Below are 20,750 nucleotides of genomic sequence, written 5' to 3' on the forward strand. Positions count from 1 at the left end.
TCTCGACGCTTATCTTATCGGCCCTATCGATTTACCCATCTACATCATCTCGGCCATGAAAGTTGGGCTACACAATGTCGGTTTATTCATTGAATTCATTGAATTCTCTGGATTCTTTTTCGCCATCGGCTTCCAGAGGTACAGGTAGACATCCAACGGCAAGACCAACCACAACGGCCACCAGTGTCGCAGCACAAGACATCATCTGCGCCGTCAGTGAATCGCGGGGCGTCTCATCAACTGTTGGCCTCGCATTTGTCAATCTTGCGACAGCTGAAGCAGTGCTCTGTCAAATATGTGACAGCCAGACTTACGTCAAGACAATCATCAAGATTGGTGTTTTTGAACCTAGTGAGATTCTGTTCATGAACACTGCCAAAGAGTCGAAGCTCCGCTATATCATCCAAGAGAATCTGCCAGATCCTATCTTCACCTTCCTAGACCGCAGATGGTGGTCTGAAAAGACAGGTCACGAGTATGTGGAACGACTGGCTTTTCCAGAGGAAGTCGACTCGCTCAAGGTTACTCTGGGCGGGAACTATTTCGCAGCGTGTTGCTTTGCCGCAGTATGAACACTATTCGTCTTGCCAAAAGGAACTACTTACATAGGAATTAGGTCCTCAAGTATGTCGAAGTCGAACTCCAGCGATCTTTTACTGCGCATTCTCTTCGGATACGCTTCGAGCCGTCCCAGGGGTCCATGACAATTGACTTGGCGACTATTGTTTCTCTTGAACTTATCCAGAACCTGCAAAATGCGAAGTCTAAAGAAAGCTTGTTCGGACTATTGAACGAGACATTGACGCCTATGGGGGCCAGACTACTCCGAGCGAGCATCTTACAGCCTTCAACGGAACGAGTCAAGTTGACAGCCCGATACAATGCTGTGGAAGATCTGGCCACCAAAGAGGATATGTTTGCGTCTGTGAGACAAGCGCTCAAGGGCTTCATTGATGCAGATAAAGTGTTGACTGCGGTAAAATCTCCGAAGCTAGCTGTATTGAAGACTCGTGCTAACGTATCATCAAGATCATATTGGTTCCCACCAAGCGGACAATACAATACGCCGAACAGTCGGTCAACAATGTGATCATGCTCAAGACTTATGTGTCTGCGATTAAAAAAATCTTCCAAGCGCTTGGAGCAGCACAAAGCGATTTGCTGCTTACCATACGCGAAGTAGACTCTATATTCCTTTGGTGTTATACTCAAACTAATGCAGTTTAGTTGTGCGCTCCTGAGGGGCATCGTTCAATTGAGGAGCTGATTGACACAACTTTGAATGAGCATGTAGCCTATCAGTCAAAGCCACTTGATCTGAGGAACCAGCGTATCTACTGTGTCAAGGTTACAACTCATACTACTACATTAGATACAGATCGCTAACATGTATTAGGCCGGCGTCAACAGTCTCCTCGATGTTGCAAGGAAGACCTACAAGGAGGCGAATGCAGACGCCACGGAGCTAATTGAGAAATTATCAGGCACGTCTGAAATTATGACACTTCATGAATGATTCTGACCTATCTCAGAAAATTGCGATATGGTCCTAGACTTGAAGTATGACACTGCCCGGCAATACTACATCTGTATCCCTGCTACAGAACCAGGTCCACTCCCGGATGTTTTTATCAACATATACCGCAAGCGAAATCGCATTGAGTGCCAGACGTTGGATTTGGTCAAACTCAATCAAAAGATCACCGATGCCCACAGCGAGGTCATAAACATGAGCGACCAGACAATCCAGGACCTGCTCCGAGACGTGTGCACCGAAGTATCCGGGCTTTTTCGAGTCAGTGAAGCAATTGCAATGCTAGACATGCTCGCGGCATTCGCTCAGCTATCAACGAACCATGAGTACATCAGACCAGAGCTGACTGACACTCTCGCCATCAAGGCGGGCCGTCATCCGATCCGAGAACAGATTCATAGCAGCAAGTTCATCCCAAACGATGCATATGCAACGCCGCAAACAAGATTCCAGATCATCACAGGCTGCAACATGAGCGGCAAATCGACCTACATCCGCTCACTAGCTCTGGTTACAGTCATGGCACAGATAGGCTGCTTCATCCCAGCTCAATATGCCTCCTTCCCAATCTCCCACCAACTCTTCGCTCGCGTTGCCACATCAGATGATTTAGATGCCAATGTCTCGACCTTCGCAGCGGAGATGCGCGAGATGGCATTCATCCTTCGTAACATCCAGCCACGCAGTATGGTCATCATCGATGAGCTAGGCCGCGGCACTAGCACAACCGACGGTCTCGCGATCGCCGTTGCGCTAGCTGAAGCACTCATCTCTAGTAATGCCCTGGTCTGGTTTGTCACACACTTCCACGATCTGGCACAGATTCTTGCCGAGCGCAGCGGTGTGATCAATCTCCACTTAGCAGCAGGGATCGCACCCGACGCATCCAAGATGACCATGCAGTACCGTATTGCAGAGGGTCCTGTTCCAGATCGTCGATATGGACTTGTCCTCGCCAAGCTCGCTGACCTCCCATCTGCCGTCCTGAACAAGGCGCGCTCCGTCTCAGAGGCAATGGACCAGCTGGCCAAGCGTAGGAACAGTCCGTCGCGTGCTGTTGCTATTGCACAGAAGCGGAAGTTGCTTTTGTCTCTGCGTGAACAGTTATTACTTGCCCGTGACGGCACGATGGATGATGCTAGTCTTCGGGCTTTGTTGGTTAAACTGCAGGATGACTTTGTGCTGCGCATGACTGCCATAAAGAGAGAAATGGAGTTATACCCCGATGATGAAAGTGCCACGGAGGCCCCTACTGAATCTGTTTCCAACTTGTCGGTTCATACACCTACCCAAGCGGTGGGTTCGAGTAAGGATAACGAGGGAATGGACAACACACTTGTCTCCAAACCCATTTTGATCGAATCTGATTCAGATTGTGTGTCCGAGCATGTCACTGACAATGATAGTGTGGTGTTGGTCTGAAGGACTTGAAGTTGATTGAGGATAGTAAGTGAGCTGGCCTTTTATTGTCCCCATTCCTGTAGATCATATTTATGTACTTCTATGGTGACGACGTTTGATTATTTGACGGTTTGTGAAAGACCCATCGTTCCCCGGTATATAATATCAAACACATGAAGTTAAAATAACATGGATTACCTCTATACAATACATTGTATCTGCATTCGCTAGTAGGTGCAACAAAAAAAAGAACAAGAAATTTATCCCAACACATCATGTACGTTTTAATGGCGCTCCCCATCATGCGGTAGTCGATCAAACATAGGCCAAAGCAAGGCCCAATCAACATAAGAAACATAAATCAATCGAAATATGACAGTGAATCAACCGAAGTGGAACAGGGTTTGCTTCCCCTTGTTCTTCTTTCCTTTCTTGCCATTACCCGAGTCGTCATTACTGGGTTCAGCCGGAGAAGCGGTTCCAGAACTCGGGCCCGAGCCCCATGCGTTTGGGGCAGGGCCGCGGTTATCATTCCAGCGGACTGTGCCACGAGTCTTTCCAGCCATGAGGACATTGGGCTTGGCCGCTGCGGGAAGAGCGGGGAAAGAATCAGCGCTGCGGGAGGCGGGCGCGGCGGGCGTGCGACTGGAGGACGGTGCTGACGGTGCTGCGGATGATGGGCGGCTGACCGGGCTAGGCATCGCAGGACGGGGGAAAGATGGCGGGGCTGCTGTTGCCCAAGGGGTAGCAGCGGCAGCCTTTCCACGGCGAGAGGATGGGCCAGCTGCGGCAGAAAGGGGAGGGAAGGGATTGGAGGGGGCGTTTGGGAGAGCGCCGCTTCTACCCACGGCGGAGCGGGAGGATTTGGCAGTTGATGACTTCAAACGGAGGACGCGTTTGCCGCCAGTGTTCACGGCGCCTGTTGACATGCCAGGTAAGAGACCACCGGCTGGAAGGGCTGGGTAATCCTCGTTGATGGCACGCCAGTCATTCCAGGCTCGCAGGAGATCGGAGCGCTTGGATTCATCCTCGTAGATCTCAGCGAGCTCCTTGATGAGCTTGCCCAGCTCAGTGCTGGATGTGTCGAATAATGAGAAGAAGGCATCTATAAGCTCGGTTGCCGAGATGGAAGAAGCGCGGTAGTTTGATACTCTACTACGGAATTCGGCGAGTTTGGTGGCATCATTGCGGAGGAGATTCGAAGCACGTTCAACCACAGCCTCATGGCGCATTCGGCGAGTCTGGTCTTGTGCGGTAGCTGGCGCGGAGTTTGCAGAGATGTTCAAGCCTTCAAACGCTGCAGTAGGAAGAGCTTGAGAGCGTGATGTGGGGCCAGACTGCACTGGAGTGGCAGCGGCGGATCGTTCTGGAGCACGCACGGGTTGGACGTCATCTCGAGTCAGTTGGCCGCCAAAGTTTCGTGTTGAGACAGATTGGGAACTCTGTATAGCCATTTGACGCTGATATGCAACTTCAGCACGGGTCATAGGCTGGGCACTGGATACTGGAAGTGGCTCGGCATTGGGGTCACGGCCGCGACCGGCACCGCGACGCTGGCGTTGCTGTTGGTAAGGAGCGCGCATGTTATCAAATTCAGCCAGATCAACCATTCTCGCGTCTCGTCGAACGTCCTTAGAAAGGCCTTCGGGATGAGCCTCGATTTGGTGAGCTTTCAGGTCCATTTGAGACTCAAAAACGACAAACTTTTTTTCCAAACACTCTTTATCCAGACAAGCAAAATGATCCTTATGGAAGTGATTCTCCAATGCGTTGTAGTCAATGTAGTATTGTTGTTGACGGTGGGAGGAGCGTCGGTCACAGATGTGGCAACGTTCGTGTTTATCACGGCAATGAGTGTAAAGTTCGTCGTCACCATAAAATCGTTGGCGACAAAAGCCACACTCAGGGTGTCCCCTGAAGCCACTCTGGTCTATAGCTCCAGGCTTGTCATCGCCAGACTTTTCGTGCTTACGCAATTCCGCCATGGTGAATAGTTCATGCTCATGGGTAAAGACCTTCTTGTTACGAGTACAAAGGTCGCTATACGGAGGATACAGTCAGCTGCTGATTCAAAACTTCCACAGGTTACGAGATCGACATACCACATAACTTTGCTGTGCTTGCTCTTTACATGGCGGTGCAAGTCTGGCCACCCCAAACAGGCCACATCGCAGTCCTCGTCCGGACAATTGTATCGTAGCAGCAGCACTGTGTCTCCGAAGATCTCGTCACTTTCATATTCGATGCCAAGATTGTCGTCCGTCCGAGCAAAGTCCTTCTTGTTGAAATCCTCATATCGCCGCACTGGATCATCTGTGAAGATCACGAAGTTCGATTCGGTCTAACATCCTTCAAGTCAGCACGTGAAACATAACTCCAACGAAAAACACCTCAGCTCATTGAGAAACAGTTGCAAGATGATCATACCCTGCAATGAGCACAAGCTTTGTTCTTGTACAGTGCCCGCAACCGAAGCGCACAAATGTGACACGTCCTATGGTTACAGGGGGAGACCGAGGTATGTTCGACGGCAGAAGCGCAGATAAAGCAGACTTCTCCATCATCTGCATCATCCGTGGCCGCTTCTACCGGTTTTTTCGTTGCTGGCGTTGTAGCTTTCGAAGGCTGAGTATCGTGATTGTTGGACTGATCGGTGTTGCGAGCTTGTCGGCCTGCATCGCCGCCGCCGCCGCCTCGACCGCCGCCGCGGGTGCGAGGCTTAGGGCGTTTTTCCCCATCGCCGGTATTTTTTTGCGAATCTCCACGGCCGGGGGGAGCTGCCCCTCCGCGGCCGCGGCGACGCCCGCCACGACCTTGGCTGGATGGCTCTGGGGTTGGGGCCTGGTTGTCGGCCATTGCAGACACGGGAAGAAATGTCACGATGCAAGCTACGGCTTAGCGTCAATATCAGGTGTGCTGGATCTCCAAAGCTCTGGGGTTTGTGGTTTGTGGTGGGGGAGAGGTTCTAGGGAAAAAGTGAGATGTCGCTGACTGATCCCGCATTCCGCATTGGATGCGGATGTGAGGTCTTCGACTGATCGCTCCCTTTGTCTCCTTGATTACACGAAACCCCCAGTTGAGTGACTGAGTGGCGCATGGCGCATGGAGCATGTTGTTTGCCCATTCCATTTTACAAGATGCCGGTGAGCATACATATTGGGCAGAACCATCGGCTTGTTGGCGCCGACCTGCTTTGTTAGGTCAACATATGATGGGCTGAGCCGAATAAAATACTAGTATTTGATTCAAGTCAACAAGAATAGTTAGCCACATTTACAGCCTTGTGATGTCTTTATAGATATCCATTTTAAGTATATGTGAAGACGGTAAAAAAAGCATACTTTGTGCAAGGGACTTCTCTATGTATATCCAAGGATAGAAAGACCACTAACTACAAGTATCTATCTATGCACAGATCATGGAATGTCTAGCAAATCAAGGAGCTTCAAAAGCTGCCCAGAGAACAAACGTCGAGATCCCCATTTTCCCCTTGACCTACGAGCACACATTGTAAGCTGTTACAATATCCATATAGTCTACATGAGCAGGATCCGCGCATATGTAAATCATGTAGGTAGTGGATTCCAGGACCCTTGGGACCGTAAAATCACCTATGGAGGGCTTCCACCAACTCCCGCTGGAGAGCATAAGCAAGTCAAATCCAGAAGAAACAAAAATGGCGAATGGAAATTGCTCAAAGCGCCAGCATCCCCATGCATCGCAAAAAATGAAAAATAAAAGACGAAGGAGAATCGTTAACAAACAGGGCTTGTTTGGAGCCTGCTCTTCCATAATGATCGAAGTCGATCTGTCATCCCCGAATTATTCATCGGGATTGTACAAATTCTGATTGAGAATTTTAGTCATGGTAAACATATGGACTCGATCTTGTTTGAAGACAGCGCGCATGGCATCGTCGCATCGGATTTGGCGGCGATCGCTGGGGTCCTGAAGCTCGTTCTCGCGAATGTATTGCCAAACCTTTTTGACAGTTTGGGGCCGCGAAAGCTGTGCGAAGTTTAGCAAACAAGGCTTAGTGACCAAGCGGGAGAGGTTCTCACTGTGGGTTCTCCCAGAAGGGCGGACAGAGGCTCGGAGAGGTTCATAGGTTTCTGTGGCCGTGTTAGAATTGATGGAAGGCTTGGGAAGGAAGACTATATAGAAATGCCTACGTGGAACCCGGTATTTCGGTTGACCTCCTTCTTTGGCTCATCGCCTGAGCCAATATCTGAATCATCTTCTGCCTTGACCCTCTTCGATGTCTTAGCTTTGCTCTTCTTCTTCACAGGAGCTGCACGCCGAGTGTTGCCCCCACGGGTGGGTCGCGCGCGCGAATTCTCTTCAGCTTGCAGTTTGGCCGCGAATACCGCATCCGCATCAGTATCAGTATCGGGCTTTTGTTTCTTGGCAGGAGGCGATGCGCTCGCAGGCTCAGAAGTAGAATCGCTGGAGGCCTGGCGCTTCACAGGGGACGAGGAGGGAGGCGGGGAGGGCACCGCAGCTGGAGCTGAATCACCATCGCGCTGATCATTGCTTGCGGTAATTCCATCAGGCGATCCGCCCACACCGTTTTGTTCCGCGTAGAGATCGAATCGTTCCATGATCAACGGCTTGATCGTAGACTTTGTGAATGTCAGCCACGGTCCTTCGCCAGTCATCCTAAATGACTCCGGAATAAGAATACGCCACAAATCGCCGTAACTTAACTAACTTTCATCGGAGTGAGGTCATAGCCGACGGCATCCTGAAGACCTTTGCGAATTCGCTTCTCGGAGATGGTAGTGAGGTCGCTTTTGGCCAGGATATTGTCAATTATCTCGATATATTTGTCGCGCAAGTCAGAGGTCACTATTGCGCGAGATCACCGATCAGTTGGAAGGCTTTTTTTTTGGAGAATCGGCAAATTGGCGCCGGGGCAACACCGGGGTGGCTTACGCGACATCTTGTTGCTAGTAGATCCCGTAGATCGGCTGCCTATGTTCAGACGTAGGAGCTGAGTCGAGATTTGCAGTTCGCAATTGAGGATATCGCGGGGTTTTTAGAGGAGTATGGTGGCCGAGGGAGAGCTCGGGGTTGTCAGGTGGGCTATACTCAAGTCGCACTGGCGCTTAGGACCGGCGGGGCATTGGAAACAGAGAAAGGCCAGGCAAAATAAGTGCAGACACAGGAGGGTTATGAATGCGATAATAGACAAAGACCTGGTCAGGCAAAGAGCTTGGTGTAAGATATGCAGTGTCAAAGAAATGTTGTATCCAAATTGAGAGCCTCTAGAAACGTCTATGATGATTGACGGGCCCGGCCTCAAGCTGGGGAAATCATGACTCAGCAGCGCTTACGAACCTTTGATGCCTGAATGCCTTACTTCGGAAGGGCAGAAAAATTAAAATACCTGAATTACGTTTACAAAGGTACTGTAATGTATGGAGTATGCATTACATTATAGAAAGCGGTGTAGAAAGTGGTATAGAAAGCGGTGCTAATTCGGGCATTCAGGCATCAAGGTCCTCCCGCTTTGAGCCCTGATAGCTAGTCTGACTGGACATCACTCACCACTTATGCAAAATACTGCCGGTCAAAACCTCCACGAATTCAAATATACGTGCGGAGTACTACCCAGCCGTTTTAGGTAGACGGTATAAATATCAGTGGTGGTGAGCTGGGTGGGGCTATATCCACTGGCTGTAATAGTCAACTACAGTACATATGTACAATCTATACACAGTGTGGTGCGAACAGTGACTGTTCATAAGTTTTAACACCCCAGCCCTGGGCACACCACTTTGATTATATAATATTCTGCCAGTCAAAAGATCTCCTTCAATACCGTTGTGCATCAAAATCTCTGACTCTCGATGATTGTCTACACAAGGCTAGGCATTGTCCTAGGAAAATATACTGAGATATCCAGACATGCAACATGAACTCGAGATAGATGAGGTCCACCAGTTCATTTTATATAGGCGGTATAGGCGATAAAGGAAGGCGGTATATAGGTATATAGGTGGAGCTAAAGGGGGTGTTAAAACTTGTGAACAGTCACTGTATTTATGAATAGAAGTGTGTACGGAGTAAACACGTCATCATTATCAACATATTAGCATATACATCTGGGAATATATATTAGACAGACGTCCTTTTCCCTCCCGAACCCATTTTTCCTTCTATTGTACTTTATAATACTATTCACAATGCCGGCTAAGACTATTGTGTTCACCTCAGCATCCCGTGCGACACTGGACGATCCAGCCGTAACAGAACAAGTGAAGCTAAAACGAGAGCGCACTCCTCAGCTACACAACCTCATCGGCTTTTTTCAACGCTAGGAAAAGCAAATATTCTCCATACAGGACCTCGCCCGTCGAGGGGTGACAGCAATTGCCCTCCCAGATGTAGAATCACTCTTGTCAGATAAAAGTCATTTCCGACCTCATGCTACCGTCCATCGTAAGATAAAGGTGGACTCCTGGGATATTCGAGATCCAAGCTCAGAGAAAGAGGCGTTTGACTCATACATGGAGATTCTGAGTATACTGAATGGAAAGATCCAGTCAATGCTTTTTGCTAAAAACCGTCCAAGCGGTACACCTTCAGTAGTGAACGCGGCCCGTGGGCTACACTTGGGTATGCGTCTGTCCCTTAATACTTCGCTACATGGATGTCAGCACATACGGGAGTAAATATTCAATATGAGATACTAAGATGATTTTATAGCACCCCAAGCCCGTTCTTCAGTATGACCAATGGGTTGCTTCGCAGAATCGAGGGTGAACCTTTCTGGTTCCTCCACACTCTAAAGGAATGGAAGGGTCCAGAATGCGAATAGAGTTCTGCATTCCTCCTCCCCATATCAAAATGAGTGTCTCCCACAGCTGCTACGCTCCAGAAAATGCTTTGTTGGGCTCAGAAATGAGAGGTATCTTGTCGGTGCTTTATAATCGTGTATATGAACCGGGTTTTGAGGATTAATCAGTATTTCTGGTGGGTTTTGGAGAAATTCAATCGGTCACCAGCCATGACTTATCCCTGGGCAGATCATATATATCTCGGAATGTAGATTTCGTCAAGTACGCGTTATCGAAGCAGTTTTCGATCTGCCTCACCAAAAGCTCACCTTAAAATTCACGCCGAGTTACAGCTTTTTGAAAAGGAAGGAGGCTCCTTGGGACCTTTTCTTTTGTGTGAGTGAAAGCTCGCCACATAAGCTGGAGGATCCTCGAGAGAAACTGTTGAAGGCTAGCACTACTGTAGGGAGCTGCTTTATTAGGTCAACATATGATGAGCTGAGAGCTGAATAAAATACTAGTATTTGATTCAAGTCAACAAGAATTGTCAGCCGCATTTGCAGTCTTGTGATGTCTTTTTAGATATCTTTTGAGATGTTTTTTGGGATGTCCTTTGGGATATCCATTTTAGGGCAATGAGTGTTGTTGGAATTGCGTGGCGTATGGTGCCAGGACGTAGCTGTCACGTGGACGTTAGCACCTGAGGCATCTATCAATTTACAGATGCTGACTCAGTGCTGAGTCAGTCCACACAAAGAACCCGCTTGGCCGCCGCGATTTGTTTCTGCCCGAAAATCCATCAGCGGATTGCACCGATCTATCTTTGCTCCGAAGCCTCTAGACGCCTTCGGTATACCCATCATGGCGCCCAGTTTCGATACCCTGTCCGAGCAGGAACTCCACGAGGAAGAGGAGGAGGAGATTGATTTCTCCGGTGAGTGCAAGATTTCTCGTGGTCTGTGTGCCCCTCTCTCTAACACGATAGTCCACAGATCTCAAGGAGCAATATGAAGTGAAGGTCGAGGAGGGACTGGATACATTTATCGTTATCGATGGCCTCCCCGTTGTGCCCGAAGATAGCCGACAAAAACTCGTCAAGTTCTTATTGAGAAAACTCAACTCCGTTGGCAGCACCTCCGAAGATGCGGTTTTCATGCCCGTTAACGACAAGAAGATGACCGAAGGGTGCGTATTGGATATCCTATAAAATATGGAGGAACCGTGGACGATTTCTAACTTTCATTGGGGCGATATAGGTTCGCATTTGTGGAATATGAAACCCCGGAAATGGCCGTTGCCGCCGTCAAGCAGTTGCACGGCGTCCCTCTCGATAAGAAGCACATTATGGCTGTCAACAAGCTGATGGATATCGAGCGTTATGGTCGTGAAGGTCGCGTCGATGAAGAATACAAGGCACCCGTCCCGGAACAGTTCAAGGAGAAGGAGCACCTGCGCTCATGGATGGGAGATGCCAGCGCCCGTGATCAATTCGCCCTTTACCGTAACGACAAGGTTGGCGTGTTCTGGAACAACAAGACGAACCCTCCGGAGAATGTCGTGGATCGCGCTCACTGGACACAACTTTTCGTCCAATGGTCCCCCAAGGGTACATTCCTTGCCTCCGTCCACCCCCAGGGTGTCCAACTCTGGGGTGGCGAGTCCTTCTCCAAGCAAAAGCAGTTCCCCCACCCCTTCGTTCAGTTGATCGAGTTCTCCCCACTTGAGGGCTACTTGACAACATGGTCAGCACGACCCATCCAGGTCGAGGAAGGCCAACCCATATTGACCTACGAGGAGGATGGCAAGAACATCATTGTCTGGGATATCGAGACTGGCAAGCCTCTCCGCTCGTTTGTGTCACACGATTTGGCTGCCCCTGCCGAGATCGAGGGCGATGTTGCACCTAAGAAGAAGGTGCAGTGGCCTGCTTTCAAGTGGTCCGCGGACGAGAAGTACGTTGCTCGCATGTACCAGGGCCAATCCCTCTCTATCTACGAACTTCCCAACATGAACCTTCTTGATCGCGTTTCCGTGAAGATTGAGGGTGCTATGGACTTTGAGTGGTCCCCTGCTACCGTCGCCCGCGAGGGTATCAAGCAGTACGAGCAGTTACTCTGCTTCTGGACTCCCGAAATCGGCAGCAACCCCGCCCGTGTTGGTATGATGAGCGTGCCCTCAAAGGAGATTGTCCGAACCCGTAACCTGTTCAACGTTTCCGATGTCAAGTTGCACTGGCAATCACAGGGTGCCTACGTCTGCGTCAAGGTCGACCGTCACTCCAAGTCGAAGAAGTCTATGGCCACTAACTTGGAGATCTTCCGCGTTCGCGAGAAGGGTGTGCCCGTTGAGGTTGTTGACAGTCTTAAGGATACCGTGATTAACTTTGCCTGGGAGCCTAATGGATCCCGATTCGTCGTTATCGCTAACGGCGAGGCACCAACTGGTGCCGCCGTCCTTCCTAAGACTTCCGTCTCCTTCTTCGCGCCTGAGAAGAAGGGCTACACTGCCGGTAACTTCAAGCTTGTGCGCACTATTGAGAAGAAGACCAGCAACGGCATCTACTGGTCGCCCAAGGGCCGATTTGTTGTTGTCGCCACCGTCCACTCCCAGACCAACTTCGATTTGGACTTCTGGGATATGGACTTCGAGGGCGAGAAGGTCGAGGCCGAAAAGGATCTCGCAGCCAATCTTCAGTTGATGAAGACTGTCGAGCACTACGGTGTCACCGATGTCGACTGGGACTCCACCGGTCGTTACGTTGTCAGCAGCGCCAGTGTGTGGACTCACTCGGTAAGACTCAATCTAGTTCTATTTTTGATTATGATTCACAATATTGACCTCATTATAGATGGAGAACGGCTGGAACATGCACACCTTCTCCGGTACCACCCTCTCCGAGAACCCCACCGAAAAGTTCAAGCAGTTCCTTTGGCGCCCACGCCCTGCCACTCTTCTCAGCAAGGAGGAGCAGAAGCAAGTGCGCAAGAACCTCCGCGAGTACTCAAAGGAGTTCGACGAGGAAGACAAGTACGCTGTGGATATCGCCAACACCGCCGTTGTCGAGACCCGCAAGCGTGTACTCAGCGAGTGGCTCGCCTGGCTCCGTCGGGAGAAGGAGCTCTTGGCCGAAGAGAAGGAGGCTTTCAGCCTCCCCGAGGACGCAGATTTACCCACGGCCGCCCGCGACGCGCGCCCGGTTGTCGAAGACCAGGGCGACTCCGTCGTCGAGGAGATTGTGGAGGAGATTATCGAGGAGACCGAGGAGGTCATTGGCTGATGATTCTGTCTGTTCTATTTTCGCAAATAATGTGTTTCCTTTTGTTCCTCTTTTCCCCCTGTTTCTCTGCTGGCGTTTCGCGCTTGTGCCTGAACCCAGCCTTCTGTCCCCTTGTGTTTCTTTTAGGTCCCCTGGGCAAGCCCAGTGAGGATCGGGACATTCCAAAAATCAATAGATCGAGCGGTGCGCCTCCCGACCAAATGTGCAATGTGGATAAGCATGAGAGATGGCTACGAAACCAGTTCCTAGCAAAGTTCAACCTTGTATTTCTTATTTAAATCATTTAAACGTAAGCTATCTCAACTGTAAAGCCCCCTGCTGACCCCCACCGTTCCCAATGCTACTAGCATCATCCCCAATGTCGAGTCCAGCGCGAATCTTATAGCACCTCCCGTAGGCTGACTCTGACTCCCGATGGTAGTGGATGTCGCGGCATTCGGCGACGGCTCAGGCGTAGACGTAGAAGAAGCCTCGGAAGTCGTGGTTGACGACGAGGACGAGTCGACTGCAGGCGCCTTCTTTGGCAAGACGTTCTTCTTGAAGTAGGAGTCATGCTGGCCCACAACATTTCCAGGGGGTGTATATTCGCAAACCACATACCACCCCTGAGCCCTCGCCTCGCCTCGCGCGACCTTCAGCCCTTCCAAGCCGTCTCGTCCGGCTTCATCTGTGTTGAAACGAGGCGCCATCAGCACTCCTTCGAAAGCATCCTCTGCAAAAAGATCATCTTCAAAGGCATCCTCTCGCATTTCGATCTCGTCATCTCTTTTCCCGTTGCCATTCTTCGTATACCCGCAGTTGACAGCAGCACACCCAACCTGCGTAGTCGACTTCCATACCAACTGAGTGAAATGCCCTGTCTCCTCAGTGAAGCCTGTCGGCTTACCGAAGTTATACATGGCACCTTCACCGCCCCAGGCGATGACAGCTGCAGAGACATTCTGATATCCGTATGCGAGGTTCTCGCCGTAGCTACTTTTCTGTGGTGATGTTAGCATTATTGGCTCGTTGTTTGGTAGATATTAATACATACCGAATGCTTCCAGATACAGGCTTCTGCCCACTCGCGCGAGTAATCGGCCAGCGTGTCGTTCCATACCAGTGGATCTGCATCGTGATTGGCGCGGTACTCATTCGTGACTTTCAACATATCGTCTTTGAACTCGTTGAGGGAAGTGTAAGATGGTGATAGGGGCGCTGTTTGGGTTGGTGCGGGCACTTTAACCGTAGTCCAGACGGTTACTACGTCAGCTTTTGCGCTGAGTATTTGCATGGTGAGGAGTACAAGGATGGCCAGCCATCTTGCAGTTTTGGTGTGATTGTTCTGGTCCATTTGGAGAATTGGGATTTCTCTTTTTGAGGTGAAGCTGTGGACAGGTGATGACCGTAGATTTGATTTGCTATTGCATGACATGAGATGTTTTTTCTCTTATGGTCGTTGGATCAATAGTAGTAGGGCCAGGCTCCGATCCGGTTTTGGAAGCGGTCCTAAACTGTGACGACGTCTTTTGGATGGAAATGTGGTGATGCAATACTCGTGTATTGTCTATTGTATTAGGCAGCCATGGCCATTTATTGTGTATATTGTGTTCTCATAGAAGCTGGCACAATGCAGGTATCTAGAAAACCAGTCAGATAACCTTCTTCACAGAGCTCAGGGGACGTACTCAACACCTGGAGGATGAAGAAGATTCCTGGGGAACCAGAAATAAAGCAAAAAGTCCAAGGCATTTTGAAATTCTATTAATGTGTTTTAGAATGCAACCTGGGCAGGGAGACAGTTGGATAGAAAAGAAAAGTGTCCGTTTCAGTCGCTGCAGTGGTGTTCCAGTAGCCGCCGGTGTTGACGTCAGACTCTCAGGGCTAGAGGAACAGGGGTTGCATCGTAACCAACTATTTCATCTTTGATATTTGATATTTGATATTTCATATTTCATATTTCATATTTGATTCATCTATCTCATTTGCTCTGTGGAGCTAGACTATCTGATTTCGTCTCGTTTCGCTTTCTTTTGTCTCGCTGAAACTGAGAATTCGAGACAATGTGCAATATCTCTACCTATATGTATCAAACGGATTCAGAAGCAAATATCTAAATAATTGTATATCCATGGCTGTTGATCCCTGGTTATACATAGAAAATTTGTTCGCACAAAGTATGCATATTTTACTGTCGTCACATACATCTCGAAGCGAAAGACATCTAAAAAGACCTACTAAAAAAGAACATCACAAGGCCACAAACGCGGCCGACTATTCTTGTATATATTCACACCAATCTACTCTAGGAGAAAAACCCATGCTGACATGCATATTCGCATTGCAGGTAAATATAAGCCACTCGCTATGCAATTCCCGGGGGTATCGGTATCCATTTACATCACATTGCAACCAATTCCATACATAGCTCGTTCCACGTCCCGCTTGACATAGTACCAGTCAGCCCGGCGCTCAGCAAATTCATAGACCTCCTCCACACGCCAAATTCCATGGAACCGATCCGCATCGGCGATGACAGTCGCCAGTTCCTTAGCGTCGCCGGGATCGATCAGGTAAATCTGCACGAGCTCACGGAATGCCGTGAAATAGAGAAGGAGCTCATTGTTTCGCAACGTTTGAATATACTTGAAATAGTGGTTCATGTCGCTAGGTAGTCAAGTCAGTTCTGGAATTTTGGACACCTGAAGATCGAAATACATACCTGATCAACTTGAGTGATCCCTCCACGCTGACGCGCTGTCGCTTGAGGTGTTTACATAGAGCGGTAAATAAGCGGAGCCCGACTTCTTGATTGAACACATCTAGTGTGCTCTTGTCCGTGCTCCCGACTAGCATCTGCGTGTGCGATGAAACCACGTCGACGACAGCGATGGCGACTTCGCTGACGCCTACGTCCATTGTCTGTCGGTGTGGATCTGAGGAAACACCGGGGTTGAAATCGGTGGCTAGTTGTCGCGTTGCCAGAATGTAGTCCACCTCTTCCATGAGAACGTCGATTCCCTTATTCAGGCCAGCTGCAACACGTTCATCGAGCATCTGTTCGAACTTTTTCTTTTCTTTGTTGGCAGGGTCCACAAAATCGTTTCTATCAGTCAATCTCATGCCGATCAATTCCTGCTCGTAGAATACATCCATCATTTGTAAAATCAAATCGCCGACATTGACCAGTTCCAAAAAAGTGACCAGGGGCTCGACTCCAGATTGGTCACGCTCCCCTTGTTCGCGGGGTCGGTAGTTAGATAGATGACTGACAGCCTTATCAAATCCAACTATAACGTGCTGGTATCCCAATATACGAAGCAGTGTCACGAAGATTGCCTCGCATTGTTGCTTCGCTGCAAGGCCGAACTCGCCGCCAAGTCGCACAAATTGAGCAGCTCTCTCCAAACTGGACTTGGCGGAATGAACTAGATCAAGTGCAATTTCGATGCTAAACAATGAGCGGATACCCTCCATCTTCGTCTTCATGATGGCCGCTTTTGCTGCCAACTCTGTAGTTGGAACTTCCTCGACGGCCACCGGGGCAGGCGACGTTATTGTCGAAAATCGATTGGTATTTTTGGATAGTTGCGACGGATTTTGGCTACTTGGTTCCGTGTCTGGTTTTGATTCTTCGCTTGATTTGGCATTTGAAAAGCTCGGTAGAATGTTTACCGGCATCATGATCACTTTCTTGAAAGAAGTAAGGAAGTCTCGTTTGTCGGCTTGACGATTAACATTCGACATCAGAAAGGACTCTGTCGAGGCCGCTTGTTCAGAGAGATGCCGATCCCACTCACTCACTGTAAATTCACAGGCCTTCTTGAAAGAATCAAGTTCTTCTGCCAAATACAGATCAAGGTGTGGCTCGTATATCTTGATCACGACATTATCAAGATACTCATCGAATTTAGCATCAGAGCCTTTTATGGGAAGCAGAGCCTCTGAGAGGTTCATGCATTGGACGAAAGTTGCTGAAATTGCAGTGAGATATGACCCAATGCTGACACGATGCAGTTCATCGAATATTGCTGTGAGGAAAGGATACAACACATCTTGGCCAACTTTTGTCATAAAGGAAGATGTGACGTCCAACTCCGGGGGGAAGACGCGGTTCATAATAGATATTTCATCGTTGAATGCGACACTGAGACGTGTGAAGAAAGCCTGTGTCTGGTCCATTCTGACCTGGCCGGTCGATCCATCAATACAGGAAGCGACGCTTCCTAGGTCGGACTTTCGAGTCATCAGGTGATTGTGATGGATGAAGAGGTCCACGGCAGCTTGCCCACCGTTGAGTGTCCATAAAATGTGAGCGTACTTCCGCATGGTCCCATCAATGTCGTCTGATTCATACCCTTGACGGAACTCCTTCAGCGCAGCGGTCTCAAACATCGAGATGGTACGCTCTAAACTGTCCACCCGCTCATCCCATCCTTCTGTCATATCAGATTTGGAGAACATTAGCAACTGTGCCAGTATCTGCGCTTGGGCCTGGGGATCTTTGTATTTCGTGAAAACCAAGTTTTCAGAGGATGGTCCAGTTCGCGCGATGTCCTCATAAAACGGTGCCAGTGCAGCGTGTATCTTGCCGTATTCCTGGCGCGCCTCCCCCCGGATTGATCTGACATTTTTCAACACCGTCAGGACGGGTTCATCCAGGAGATCCTGTAACACATTGGGCTGCAACGCGGTATTCACCAATTCAATCTTATCGAATCCATCGGATATTGCTTTCAGGTCATTGGAAGGGTCGTCGCTAGCAGCAATCGCAGGGACTGGTCCATCGCCCAACTCAGCCTCCTCTTGTTGCTCGACGACCTCCATGTTGGCGACAGTCCCAAATACCACCTCGGCATGCTTCCTAGCATCTGCTTCATCCCAGCACCCGATTCGTTTCAACCTGTGTACCCATCGAGTATCGTCATACGCCATCTCGTGCATAAGCTTGCAAGACCGTGCTGCTCGGATCAGATCAACGGGGCCGACATAATCGAGAATGGAGGATACGATCTCTGTTTGTCCTCCTGTCAGCATGTGTTTCCCCCACCACCGCATGTCTTCATCTCACGCACCTGCTGGGAGAGCAGCTCTGGAGATGTCTTCCATTGATGCCATGCGCAGCGAGGCCAGCACATCTCTGCGTGGCCGAGCTGCGGCCGTGGGCCCTTTTTTTGCACCTGACATATTGTGTTCCTAAACTCTTCATCGGAAGAGAAAGCACTCGTGGGGAGCTCTGGGTTGAGGCAGCCTCGGACTCGCTCCAAGCTGTTCCGCGGGGTTGTGGAGGATGGTACGATCTCGATATCGAACAGACACGGCGTCTTCGGGGTATATTTGGTGTCAAATTATCATGCAGACATCTTCGCATCTAACCACTCATTTCTCAACTGCAAATCAGGAACCACCTTCCAATGCTGCACGATCACGCACGGACAGGGTCCAACGCCGCCGCCTCCCCCGGCTGGCAAAATGTACACCGCTCTGTCATATGCGTCGAGCACATCTGTACGATATAGACGAATCGGGCTTTCTTCAATTGAAAGAAATTAAGAGGGTGGGATGATATTTGGTTTCAGGTGCTATATAAAGCTCAGACATAGCGATTGGGTTACCATGAGGAGAGTAAATTACAAAAGTTGGAGATGTTTGGAGCAATTTGGTGGCTAAATATATACATCGGCAGTAGGGTTGAGACTTGACAAAGAACAGAAATCTCCCAATTGCAACCTCTTTTTGAGCTAATGGGAGCTTCTAAAGTCATTTAGATCAATGGGATTCTCTCTGATATAACACAAGTTACAACACAAGCTGATATAGCCAAACATAGCTATAGTAATACATAGCTATATATGGAGGCATAGAGGAGATCCCGAGATACCCCGACCTTTGTGGAAGATTGTGAATATTGGGGAAAAGATAGAGTGGTGTGATATATATACATATGTAGCTAGTGATTAGCAAGCTAATTTACAGGTCTTCTAGCTATATTCGAACAGAAAAGTGTTGTTCCGGTGATGCGTGTTTTTCTCGGTGAATCCCGGGATACGCACAACCGGAGAAGAAAAAAAAACGACGACACAGGACCAGAAGAAGACAAGGAAGCTATAGACAGAAAGTAATAATTTAACATAATCAATTAGTATATTTTATATAGATCAATTCATTATAAGTCAGCAGAATTGTGATGTTCCGAGAGTCGGTTTTCTAGCGTGGCCGGGAGCCAATCAGAGCAAGGGGGTAATCATCAATGTCAAGTTTCTTCGACTTCGACCTCAACCTCCAGCACCTCTCTCCTGTACCATCCCCCCTCCTCTCCCCACCCACCCCTCTCGCGCTTTGGCGATACAGCACCCATTCCCAATCAAATTCAATTGCTTGGGTTAAACTTCGTCATGCTGGGACGTTCGATTCTGCGCGCGTCCAACCGGGCCATCGCCCGCCAGTCCCTCGGGAAGTCCACGGTACGCCCTTACCCCATTGACCTTTATGGAAGAGGACAATTGATTCCTTGGATATCTATTGGATCACAGAAGGGTTCCATTGCTAATATTCAATAGCGTGCCTCTTCCACCGCCGCCGGCGCCGAGGCCGCCAACTCCCCCTTCTACCTCACACTCACTGCTGCGCTTGCAACTGCCGCCGCCGCCGGTTCCACCGCATGGTACTACCACCTCTATGGACAGGAGGCATTCGCCATGACACCTGCTGAGGAGGGGTGAGTGAAATTGTCCAGGAGGATCGTCGTGCTAGTGGCTTCGCCGCAGCCGAGGATTGTGCGATCCATATTGAGAACAATGGTGGAAGCTAACGGGTGATTTTATCCAGACTCCACGCTACTCAGTACCCTTGGGTCCACGAGCGTTTCAACAAGACCTTCGATCACGCCGCGTGAGTGCTCTCTCCCCAAAGTCACATTTTTGCTCTCGCCAGCATACATTGTACTGACCCCGTCCAAGTCTCCGCCGTGGTTTCCAGGTCTACCGTGAGGTCTGCGCCTCCTGCCACTCCCTCACCCGTGTCCCATGGCGCTCAATGGTCGGCACCATGCACACTGTCGACGAGATGAAGGCCTTCGCCGAGGAGAACGAGTACGACACCGAGCCCAACAACGAGGGCAACATCGAGAAGCGCCCCGGCAAGCTTTCCGATTACATTCCCGCTCCCTACCCCAACGAGGAGGCTGCCCGTGCCGCCAACGGTGGTGCTCTTCCTCCCGATCTCAGCTTGATCACCAAGGGCCGTCACGGTGGCTGCAACTACATCTTCAACCTGCTCACCGGTTACCCCGATGAGCCTCCCGCTGGTGCTGCCGTCGCTGAGGGCATGAACTTCAACCCTTACTTCCCCGGTACCGGTACGTAACAACAAGCTCATAATATTGTTTCTTTTTTTAGCATTTCTGACTCAGTAATAGGCATTGCTATGGGCCGTGTCCTGTTCGACGGTGTTGTCGAGTACGAGGACGGTACCCCCGCTACCACCTCTCAGATGGCTAAGGATGTCGTCGAGTTCCTGAACTGGTCCGCCGAGCCCGAGATGGACGAGCGCAAGAAGATGGGCGTCAAGTCCGTTGTCCTCCTGACCGGTCTCTTCGCCATCTCCGTCTGGGTCAAGCGCTACAAGTGGGCCCCTCTCAAGACCCGCAAGGTCGTGTACAGCCCCCCGATTGCCCCCCGCCGTTAAATGTTGCAGCAAGGCCTTTTTTTGAGTGGGAAAATGTGAGAGGCTGAAGAGGCCGGTACGACTTGGGGAACCCATACCACATCCCCGGTTT

The 20,750-nt window shown here is 49.8% G+C and overlaps 8 protein-coding genes across 8 annotated transcripts; 4 read left to right on the forward strand and 4 right to left on the reverse strand.

Moving 5' to 3' along the window:
* Positions 1 to 55: 55 nt before the first annotated feature.
* PEX2_018030 (DNA mismatch repair protein MutS, core) lies at positions 56 to 1,516 on the forward strand (the record flags this gene model as incomplete). Its single annotated transcript, XM_016739078.1, has 6 exons — positions 56 to 138; positions 185 to 566; positions 617 to 976; positions 1,030 to 1,179; positions 1,228 to 1,347; positions 1,397 to 1,516. 6 exons carry the CDS (start codon positions 56 to 58, stop codon positions 1,514 to 1,516), a joined length of 1,215 nt encoding a protein of 404 aa, XP_016602965.1.
* Positions 1,517 to 1,543: 27 nt separating this feature from the next.
* On the forward strand, positions 1,544 to 2,956 carry PEX2_018040 (DNA mismatch repair protein MutS, core; the record flags this gene model as incomplete). The annotated part of the gene is made up of 1 exon (XM_016739079.1): positions 1,544 to 2,956. The coding sequence occupies one exon, from the start codon at positions 1,544 to 1,546 to the stop codon at positions 2,954 to 2,956; it is 1,413 nt and encodes a 470-aa protein (XP_016602966.1).
* A 362-nt stretch (positions 2,957 to 3,318) lies between these two features.
* On the reverse strand, positions 3,319 to 5,791 carry PEX2_018050 (E3 ubiquitin-protein ligase HEL2; the record flags this gene model as incomplete). The annotated part of the gene is made up of 3 exons (XM_016739080.1): positions 3,319 to 4,975; positions 5,038 to 5,276; positions 5,363 to 5,791. 3 exons carry the CDS (start codon positions 5,789 to 5,791, stop codon positions 3,319 to 3,321), a joined length of 2,325 nt encoding a protein of 774 aa, XP_016602967.1.
* Positions 5,792 to 6,757: 966 nt separating this feature from the next.
* On the reverse strand, positions 6,758 to 7,877 carry PEX2_018060 (SWIB/MDM2 domain protein; the record flags this gene model as incomplete). Its single annotated transcript, XM_016739081.1, has 5 exons — positions 6,758 to 6,943; positions 6,997 to 7,047; positions 7,108 to 7,557; positions 7,647 to 7,783; positions 7,871 to 7,877. 5 exons carry the CDS (start codon positions 7,875 to 7,877, stop codon positions 6,758 to 6,760), a joined length of 831 nt encoding a protein of 276 aa, XP_016602968.1.
* A 2,701-nt stretch (positions 7,878 to 10,578) lies between these two features.
* EifCb (translation initiation factor eIF3 core subunit b) lies at positions 10,579 to 12,994 on the forward strand (the record flags this gene model as incomplete). The annotated part of the gene is made up of 4 exons (XM_016739082.1): positions 10,579 to 10,651; positions 10,710 to 10,902; positions 10,974 to 12,507; positions 12,566 to 12,994. 4 exons carry the CDS (start codon positions 10,579 to 10,581, stop codon positions 12,992 to 12,994), a joined length of 2,229 nt encoding a protein of 742 aa, XP_016602969.1.
* Positions 12,995 to 13,116: 122 nt separating this feature from the next.
* PEX2_018080 (putative extracellular SCP domain protein Pry1) lies at positions 13,117 to 14,327 on the reverse strand (the record flags this gene model as incomplete). The annotated part of the gene is made up of 3 exons (XM_016739083.1): positions 13,117 to 13,224; positions 13,318 to 13,974; positions 14,028 to 14,327. 3 exons carry the CDS (start codon positions 14,325 to 14,327, stop codon positions 13,117 to 13,119), a joined length of 1,065 nt encoding a protein of 354 aa, XP_016602970.1.
* Positions 14,328 to 15,369: 1,042 nt separating this feature from the next.
* On the reverse strand, positions 15,370 to 18,082 carry PEX2_018090 (uncharacterized protein; the record flags this gene model as incomplete). The annotated part of the gene is made up of 3 exons (XM_016739084.1): positions 15,370 to 15,640; positions 15,696 to 17,988; positions 18,049 to 18,082. The coding sequence occupies 3 exons, from the start codon at positions 18,080 to 18,082 to the stop codon at positions 15,370 to 15,372; spliced, it is 2,598 nt and encodes an 865-aa protein (XP_016602971.1).
* Positions 18,083 to 19,368: 1,286 nt separating this feature from the next.
* PEX2_018100 (ubiquinol--cytochrome-c reductase catalytic subunit CYT1) lies at positions 19,369 to 20,659 on the forward strand (the record flags this gene model as incomplete). The annotated part of the gene is made up of 5 exons (XM_016739085.1): positions 19,369 to 19,437; positions 19,534 to 19,691; positions 19,802 to 19,864; positions 19,933 to 20,330; positions 20,391 to 20,659. 5 exons carry the CDS (start codon positions 19,369 to 19,371, stop codon positions 20,657 to 20,659), a joined length of 957 nt encoding a protein of 318 aa, XP_016602972.1.
* Between the last annotated feature and the right edge of the window lie 91 nt (positions 20,660 to 20,750).

The sequence above is a fragment of the Penicillium expansum genome (genome assembly GCF_000769745.1).
Source record: "Penicillium expansum strain MD-8 chromosome Unknown contig48, whole genome shotgun sequence".
Lineage (NCBI taxonomy): Eukaryota > Fungi > Ascomycota > Eurotiomycetes > Eurotiales > Aspergillaceae > Penicillium > Penicillium expansum.